General features: G+C 31.8%; 2 protein-coding genes and 1 long non-coding RNA gene across 6 annotated transcripts in view; 2 read left to right on the plus strand and 1 right to left on the minus strand.

Moving 5' to 3' along the window:
- LOC108371055 (synapsin-like) overlaps positions 1-2,415 on the plus strand; it is a 17,796-nt gene extending 15,381 nt beyond the window's left edge. For all 4 annotated transcript variants that reach the window (XM_017626547.1, XM_017626548.1, XM_017626545.1 and 1 more), the window contains 2 exons: positions 1,970-2,113; positions 2,258-2,415. In XM_017626547.1, the coding sequence (XP_017482036.1) occupies positions 1,970-2,113; positions 2,258-2,383 (270 nt within the window). In that variant the 3' untranslated portion in view covers positions 2,384-2,415. The remainder of the gene's footprint in view (positions 1-1,969; positions 2,114-2,257) is intronic.
- Positions 1-6,884, plus strand: part of LOC108371058 (uncharacterized) — an 18,989-nt gene extending 12,105 nt beyond the window's left edge. Inside the window, exon 3 of the long non-coding RNA XR_001848713.1 lies at positions 6,872-6,884. This is a non-coding gene — a long non-coding RNA (uncharacterized LOC108371058). The remainder of the gene's footprint in view (positions 1-6,871) is intronic.
- LOC108371056 (tissue inhibitor of metalloproteases-like) overlaps positions 2,924-9,675 on the minus strand; it is a 10,640-nt gene continuing 3,888 nt past the window's right edge. Inside the window, exons 2-4 of the mRNA XM_017626549.1 lie at positions 6,223-6,308; positions 5,891-6,109; positions 2,924-3,130 (exon numbers count right to left, since the gene is read on the minus strand). Of these exons, the coding sequence (XP_017482038.1) occupies positions 2,936-3,130; positions 5,891-6,109; positions 6,223-6,308 (500 nt within the window). The 3' untranslated portion in view covers positions 2,924-2,935. The remainder of the gene's footprint in view (positions 3,131-5,890; positions 6,110-6,222; positions 6,309-9,675) is intronic.

Consider the following 9,675-nt stretch of genomic DNA (forward strand, 5'->3'; position numbering starts at 1 on the left):
TTTTTCGATAGATTTTGTAATCGATTTTTTATCGATTTTGTAATCGATTTAGTTAACGATTTTGTTATCGATATTTTTATCGATTTTGTTATCGATTTTATTATCGCTTTTGTTATCGATATTTTTTTCTTAGTTTGTGCTTTCGTTTTTGACTTGGATATGCTCTTAACCATACCACGTATTCTACGTTTAAATTTAGCGGGTGTATCTCCGATACAGCCTGCAGACCAAGACGAAGGCGCTGGACTGTTCCTTTTATTTTTTATACATTTCCAAACAATTTATGAGAGAATATTTGTAGCATTGTGTAGCCGAAAATTATGTGCAACGTTGCACGCATATAAAACCATAGCCAGAAGATAGGGCTAAACTTCGTTTCACAAGACATTCTATTTCAAGCGGTGTTCGTGAATATACGCAACTGCAGCTGATTTAGCTTTCAAGGCTAACTACTGTTTGCTTGCTGATATTCTAAGAAAATAATTTGCATTTATGACACAGGGGGATTAGTGCTAAATTTACCGTTATTACTTTGAAATTTATAAGAAGTTTCTCTGTTCACTTTCAAGCACTCTTTGTTTAGTTTAAAATAGGATTCATTAATAGGAAGCATTAAAAGAACGTTAATAACTATATTAAACTCAGATTTGTGTCATGCGTTGTCAAATGTATTCAACCCTATCAAAGTTAAAAAATAAAAATAAATATTTTTAGGAATCAACCACTGTCTATATATTCTCCATATGAATTCTAGTTCACTGTTACAAATTGTATATAAGATACTAGTAAAATCCTTAAACTTCCATCTTCACACAAAAAACTGGCAATACATATATCTTTTAGAGCAAATAAAAAATTTAATTTCACAAGATCTTCTATTTCGATCAAGTTTCGTAAATATGTAAGCAACAGCAGCTGATAAACTAACATTAACGCCTAACTATTGCTTATTTACTAATGTTTTACGAAAATAATTTGCATTGATGTTACTTTTGGAGTATTGCTCGTGTAACGACACCATTATTAGATTGCAATTTAATATTCACTTTTGTCCACCTAGCTTCTTCTAGTCGCCACACTGTGAGTCGTTAAAAATAAATGTTTCGTGATTGGACAAGAAAAATAAAACTGTTCTGTGTATTTTTAGACTATTCTAATGCACACACATACATGTGTAACCTATATATTATAGTAGCCATATCGGACCGATCATAATATCCAAAAAAAAAAAAAAATCGGAACAATTATTATACGTTATAAGTGAAGATATCTCTTTTATCCTAAAAAGAAGCTTTTGAACAAAACGCATTTTGCATATCCATATTTCATAGTCACAAATATAGGGTTTTTTTTTTTAAATATTTTTATTTGTAAACGGAATCGGATATTCATAGACCGTTTCATAGAATTGTTTCTTTTATATACATATGTACATACATGCTCCCAAATTTCGCAGACCGGTGTTATTCGCGTCAAATAAGCGAAATAGATTTTCTCAAGGGGAACATTAAACCAGGCATACCCAGCGCTGGCATAGCTGCATTAAACATTAGGGTGGTAAAAAAAAGCATTTGAAAAAGTAAAGTCGGAATTTTTATGCTCTCACCCCCGAAAAAAATATACCCCTATTTTTTTATTTTTTTTTTTAAATCAAAAAATAAATAAAGGTCGTACAAAGCGCTCAAAGTTTTCCATATATTTTATTGGGGAAAGAACACCTTTTCGTAGAAATGGTATAGAATTCTTAAAAAACAATATTTTTCGATGGAAAAACAATCTTTCTCTTGAGGTGATTCCCAATAATAGTACCCAATTATTAAACAAAATTTTGGTATAGAAAAATCCTATGGGGTGAGAGCATTAATATCCTGACTTTACTTATTTTGGACCACCCTAATGTGCATACATTTATAAAAACAAAATATTCAAAAACAAAACAAACACTTCTCCCATTTTACTTTCCCACCAGGTGGCACGCTCGTTCCGACCGGATTTCGTGCTGATACGCCAACCGCCACGCGATGGTTCCAATGATTACCGCTCGACTTTAATTGGATTAAAGTATGGCGGAGTGCCCAGCATTAATTCTTTGCATTCAATTTATCAATTTCAAGTAAGTTATAAATTATTTACGATTAACAAAAAAAAAAACAAATAGTAAATAATAAAAAATACATTTCTGTGTGTTGATGCTGAAAATTTCATATTTTCCATGTTTTCAAATTTCTAATTATTCGATTTTCGTTTTGCATTGTAGGACAAACCTTGGGTATTTGCGCATTTGTTGCAGTTGCAGCGTCGCTTGGGACGTGACGCCTTTCCTTTGATTGAACAAACCTTCTTCCCCAATGCCAGGGATTTGGTAAGTACATTTAAAATTTGATTATCAAATATTTGCAATATGTATTTAAAATGCAAAGTGTGTTGGAGTATTTGTACAATTACGAATGTGGCTTTATTACAATAAATACAAATAACAGTTAATCATATATTTATGTACATACATTAAAGCTCTAATTAGGTGAAAATAAAACTCTGAACAGTGAATGGAAATGAAGCTTGCATACGTAATGAGAGCTTTATGTGTAACTCGCACTCGTAAGGGAAATTAATTAAAAATTAATAACCGTAAAAAATGAAAATAATGAAAGGACTCTTAAAATAAAATTACAATGAAATGGTAAAAATGGTAATTCACCGCGTACATAGTAACAACAATACATACAAACTTGGTAACTTTATCTCTTTGTGTTAATATTAAATAAATAATTATGTATAGTATATGATAAACGACACCTACATACATAAGCTACGAATTACTAACAGCAATTTTCTTTAATTGAAAGTCAAACATAAAAATATGTGCCCTCTTATTTCGCGCTGCTACGATTTCTTAAGATTTCCTTATCGCTTTTTCCTTTCCTTTGGTTGTCCTTTATGGATCGGCCATGCATTTTTTATATGCCGGCGTACTTCGCCAATGGCACTTGGAGATAATGCCTTCAGGTGTGCGGTAGTGTGATGGGATGCAAGCGCTAAAATCTGTTTCACATTTGGCAAACGGTGACCATTTGCAGGCGGTGGCGGATTGGCGTTCTTCCAAGCAGTAGTTGCCAAAACAGGGTTCAACCTGTGGAAAATTTAAAAAGAGGGAAGAAACGAAATTAATTAATTATACATACATACATATTTATATTTTTGTTTGAAAAAATTATGTTTGGTAGATTAAAATGAGTTTCAGTTGGTTGTGTCGTTGCGTGGGATTATTCCAAATTGTAAGACCTACAAATATTGTGCATTCTAAGGTCAGCATTTTTTATGGTCACATTAATTTTCAAGATTTTTTGGTCTTGAGCAAAATGTAGTATTCGACCACATACATATGTACATTAGGGTGGTCCAAAAACAGTAAACTCGGAATTGTAATGCTCTCACCCCCTAGGATTGTTCTATATCGAAAAAAAGTATACCCCTATTTTTTTATTTTGAAATCAAAAAATATTTAGAGGTCGCTCAAAGCGCTCAAAGTTTTCCATGTATTTTTATATGGGAAAAAACAACTTTTCGTAGAAATGGTCTAGAATTCTTGAAAACCAATATTTTTCGATCGGAAAACTCTGGTTTTCTTCAGGAGACTTTCAGTAATAAGACCCGATTGTTTATTTAACCATTTTTTAATACTAACGGTTTTTTATTAGTCCCCCCAATGAATTTTTCGGAGTTTTTGTGGGTTTTTGGCGGACCTATAAATTAAAGTTGCGATGAAAAAATGGTTTAATAAAAATTTTAGTATTATTGTTGGGAAACTGCTGCAGACAAATTGAGTTCCCGAATAGAAAAATATTGATTTTTAAGAATTCTATACCATTTCTACGAAAAGTTGTTTTTTCCCCATACCAAATACATGGAAAACTTTGGGCGCTTTGAGCGACCTCTAAACATTTTTTAATTTTGAATTTCGGTATAGAACAATCCTAGGGGGTGAGAGCATAAAAATTCCGACTTTACTTTTCCACGTGTATTTTTGGACCACCCTAATGTACATTTTACATTTAAAACAGAGGTTTAAAATTTCGAGCGAGCTGTCGAGCACGTCTGCATGTTAAATGAGAAATAAAAGCTTTGGTTATATTAAAAATCAACGCGACCTCTTAGCCACTTGCAAATTGCACTTTATTACATTAAAGTTTAATGATCGATAACACTAAATACCCAATATTTTTCTAGAACCTCAAACATTTTTCTTTTAATTTTATTGAAAATTACTTTTATAACATTTCAAATTTTTCTTCTGAAATTTTGTTTGTTTGGAGGAAACTACACTTGTTTTCAACTAGTCGAGTTTGTTCAAAATTGTTTGTTTTTTTTTGCAATTTGCACTAAAAAATTTAACACAAACAAACAAAAATTCAAAAATCGGGCTCAATTGGTCTCTTGCAAATTTTATTAGCTTTCATCAAAAAAAAAAAACATTATCAAATTGAGTGACAAATAAAGGCTCCAGTGAATTATGAACTCAAAATGCCAATTTTGAAACATTGTAAGTTGATAGGAGGCAATCTCATGAATCTTGGCAAAAAGGAATTTCGTATGTTCATCAGAACTTAAGCTAGGGAATACGTGTATTCAACCGTGTTGTAGAGTAGAAATGGAGTAAATAGTCAAACGTTTAAGTGTTTTTGCACAGATGTCTAGAGCTCTTGAGTGTCAGAGCAATTTTGTCTGACTGTGCTTAGGTTCGGCCATGAAGATCATGGGCTGCCATTGGAATAGAGTGTAGCGTTCCTATAATGAGCAAACACCCAGAGGATTAGTCAAAAATGTGCATTAAACTTTTTTCAGAGTAAGGCTACCGTTGAAGTGCTAAGGTCAGCTCCATGAAAACAATTTCTCCGCTTAGTTTGACTAGACATACCTACCAAATTTCAGCATAAAGCCTGCATTGATGTGGAAAACATAAAGGTTTCTTTGACATCTTACTGCAAATTTTTGTCAAAGTTTCACTCCAGTAAAATAATTAAAGAGAGCCAATAAGAGTATATGCCTGCCGTTAGGAGGAGGGGTCAACCTAAGTCTGACCGGAGTCATGGAAAATGTATTGCTGGAGACATCACCGTCTTAGTTTAGTTAAGGCTGCGCAATTGCAGAGGTTCGACATTCTCGATTTCTTTATCGTCCCATTCAACTACATCCTTTGTCTAGCCACTCTACAAATTGGCCCTTCCGCCCATGGTTTATTTCCTAGTCCAATGTAGTAAGCACTATGTCACAAGACAAGTTAGTGGTACTCCCGCATAGTAGGATGTGTTTAAGACTGAAATAGATGTGCCTATCCTCGCCATATTCGTCTACTCATATCACACTCGTTGTATATTTAGCTGCCGTATCCTTAAAATATTTCTGAATTCGACAGGAGTTTTAAATGTGGTTGTGCAATACTGAACAACTTTTATAGCCACCCGACTGTCTGATTAAATAGCAACCATCTGCATATTGTTAGTATAGTATGGAAAGGGCTTAAATCACATCGTCGCTAAAATACAAAACGCCGTAACTAACTAAAAATCCGTAATTCGGTAGCTTGTTAAGAAAATGGACCGAAAAACTGTCGGAAACAGGGATTTAACAATCTGGTAGAGCGTTGTTGGAAGCACCTTCAATGTCCAGAAAAATAGCTAAGGCAAGTCCTTTAAAAGGCTTGTTACGTAAGAAGAAATTAATTTACTTTTAACTGCTGGCAGTGTTCAATTCAATAAACAAAATTGACCTCTGATGCACTTCTTTTTTATGTAATTGGCCTCAGCTTGCCCTTAAGTGCATAAATTGATTTTTATAAAAAGGGGTTTTTTTCCATGGCAAAAGTAAGCTCAAAGACTTGCAAGCAACTCACCGCACATTTACAACCCTTGCGATAGGCGCCAGCAAAGCCACGCCTCTCTACCACCGACATCTTCAGATATTCCTTTACATAACTGCAACTATTCAAATATGGACCACGACCAGCAATTACGTATAGCTTGCCAATATCCAAGTTAACGCCACACATAGCTTCAGAATTTGGTGTCACTATGCGACCGTGTTTTAGCAGCTTCTGTCCGGATTCATTCATCTAAAAAGAAGAAATATGTATTAATAAGTGACTAAGATGTTTTGAAATCTATACATACATACTTGTATTGATCAATTACTTATCTATACAGTTGAATAGTGTTCAAGACTTACCTTATATGATTTCTTTACTTCCACTTTGTAGGCAATGTTGTTTTGAACCAGACGGTGGGATTTGCGCATAACACGTATAATGACAACTGTAAATGTAAAAATGAAAATGAAAAAATATATGTTTATTTTTATGACCTACATATGTATAAGCATGAACCTTAAAAAATTTAGGGCATTATTATATTTCGTAATTTATGAATTGCTTAATTTATCAAGTATACGCCCCGTACACCAGAACGCGTTTTTGAATGTTTATATGTATGTGTGTACATATACATGCATACATCTTAATGCATATTTGTGCAAATATACTCGTATGTACTTATGAATCATGATTCAATAATTAAAGGTGTGCTCACTAGTGACATCAGAGTTGTGTTACTCCCTTAACTCCCTTATAAAAGAGTTGCACACACACACACACGAAGCCACACAGTGCCGATTTTGTCAAGGAGCCGATTTTGTCAAGAAGGGAGCAAGAAAACTGTTTTCTGAGCAAACCTTTTATTATTAAATTATGCTTATGAATCCAGAAAATTCTGTTGTCTATGAAAATATTGAATTATAACAGATAATCGAATTGATACTCGTTAAGTTCTCAAGTGACTTCGATGTGGCAGTGCCTTACATTAATAACGTTCTTCACAAGATAGTAACTACAACGATAAGCATTAACTAGTCCCAAGAGTATTGATATGTGAGAAAAAGCTCTAAGTACGAATAATATTTAAATGTAATAAAAACTAGTGCCAGTTTTGTAGCTGGTAGTATGTGTACATTCGCGTGGGTCGAAAATACACTTTTTAGAATTTTCATTGCTAATAGCAAAACATATGGTTTGTTATGCTCTAAAAAAAATCTATGCGAAAGATAAGAAATGTTGGTCAATATCTTAGGCTCGCTTAGGTGCATTAAAGTTCAATGTGTTCAAGAAAAATTGTTCTTAGCTTACTTCGATTGCAAATTTAATGCTCTTCAAAGATTATGTAGGACTAATACTTTCAGAGATAATTGCAATTTTATAAAAAAAATAGTAATTAATTTATTTATTACATTTGAATTTTTATTTATGGGTGAAGAATGTTGAATAAGTTCAGTTACTCACAAAAAAGTATTTTTTTTAAGGAAACATACTAACGTTATGTTTTTTAATAAAATAAATAACAAATAAAAATACTTCTTAATATACCTTGTTTCCATAAATATACTAAGAAGTAAAAAAAATATTTTTGCTTCACCTATTTAATTTATCTTGATAAGTTTGGAATTTAAAATTTTTGCGAAGTCGGATATAAAGCCCCACGTTTTTAATTTTATGATGTTAAAAACAGAAAATTTATATTAAAATCGGCTTTAAAGCTCTGATTTTTCCTATATATTAAAAGTTAACACAAAAACTTGAAATTCGATTTTATTAACATTTAATAAAAAACCATAATGTATGTATGTAAGTGTGTTTTCTTAAAAAAGGACTTTTTTGTGCTAAATTTAATTTCGTATATAGTGAGTAATTTATGAGTTATTTTTCACCCATAAATGTAAATTATAAATAAGCTAATAATTTTTTTAATAAAATTACAACAATCTTGGAAAGTATTAGTCCTACCTAACCTTTTTTCTATAGTATTAAATTTGCGTTTGAAGTAAGCTAAAAAAGATTGTTGAGCGCATTCAACTTAAATGGACTTGTGCGAGCCTAGGATTTTGACCAAAAATTTTCATCTTTCACACAGATTTATTTTACAGCATAATGAAACATATTTTTGTTGTAAGCAGTAGAAATTCTTAAAAAGCGGATATTCGGCCCAGGATAGTGGTCATACATATATACATACTAGTGAGTAGATATCCTGCCGTAATTTCAGCCAATTTCCTTCGAGAACGATACTTCTTTCGCACTAGTCCTGTCAAGCCATTAAGGGTGTTCTATTTAGCCAGTAACTGAAGAAGTCGCATGTGTTGGTTCATTCATGTGGAAGATGAGAAGGACTGATTTTTTGGTAGAAGATAAATATCGTTCGGATGGTGTCCTTCAAAAAACGCTTTGTCGCATTTTTTATTCTCATTTAATACTAAAGTAGAATTTTGGACATAAAGTTTTGGTTATTTGAAAGCGGGTCATAAAATTTTAGTAATTGAGAAACTGGACATACATTTTAGGTAATTTGGTTATAAAAATTTTTAGGATTTTAAACTGGGTATTTTTTTATAATCTTTTAATGAACATAAATTTTTGAACATACATTTTTCTACATTTAAAAATTCAGCTTAAAATTTAGGTCATTTTCAGACTGAACATATAAAATATTCGATGATAAATGAATATGTCACATGCTCAGTATGCCCAGATTTTAAGTAGCCAAATTGCATTCTCATTTTTCAAATTACCAAAAATAGTCCGAAGCATTAACTTGTTAAGTTTTAAATAAATGAGAAATTTAGTTACCAAAACTTTTCGTTTAGTTTTTGTTGAAGAATTTTCGGTTTTAAAAGACTCAAAATATGTGGACAGTTTAAAAGAATCAAAAAACTATGTCGAAGAATTCATGTTAAGTTTTTAAATGGACAAAAATGTATGTCGAGTTTTAGGCAAAAAATAGTGGGCAGAGTTTCAAAAACATCAAAATGCGTAGCCACTTTTAAATAACTAAAAAAACAACTCTGGTCAAGTTTTTAGATGACCAAAAACTGTTGACCAGTTTTTATTAAAAATATATGTTAATATTTAAATAAAGTTAAAATGTGTGGCAACTTTTAAATAACTAACAATTTATGCACAGTTTTTAAATAACCTAAAAATTATGTTCACTCTTATGAGATATTTATGTCAGGATTTTAAAAACTAAAAGGCTGTATCCACTCTTAAATAATTTTGAAGTTATGTCCAAAATGTATGTCCAGTTTTTAAATAACCAAAAAATTATGTTCAGTTTTTATGAAATATTTAAATAATTGTGAAGTTGTGTACAAAATTTATGTCCAGTTTTCAAATGACCAAAAATGTATGCCCGGTTTTTATGAAATATTTATGTCAGAATTTTAAAATAGGATTGGTTGTCATCCAATTTTACATAATTTAAAAGTTATGTCCTAAATTTATGTGCAGTTTTCAAATGAACAAAAAATTATGTCCACTTTTAAAATAATTTCGGACTAGTTCTATCTCGAAAGCGGCACGGACCTCATCTTCTAGATTTTTTAAAGACAAAAATTGCAATAGCAAAAATAAAAATAAACAAGTAAGAAAGTCTAAGTTCGGGCGAAGCCGAACATTAAATACCCGGCGCAAGTATAAATATTTGTTTTCCACCTTTCCGAAAGCTACCGCAACATGATAAGCCGGGGTGTATACATTTTAAGTAAATTAGCGTCCTTAAATTTCGAAATATTGAAATTTCAAGCATATCTGAAATTTACCGTTATATGAAAAGCGGCCTCAATTTTAGTCCGATT

Source organism: Rhagoletis zephyria, unplaced genomic scaffold, assembly GCF_001687245.7.
Source record: "Rhagoletis zephyria isolate East Lansing unplaced genomic scaffold, Rhagoletis_zephyria_1.1 Rzeph_scaffold_04680, whole genome shotgun sequence".
Taxonomy (NCBI): Eukaryota; Metazoa; Arthropoda; class Insecta; order Diptera; family Tephritidae; genus Rhagoletis; species Rhagoletis zephyria.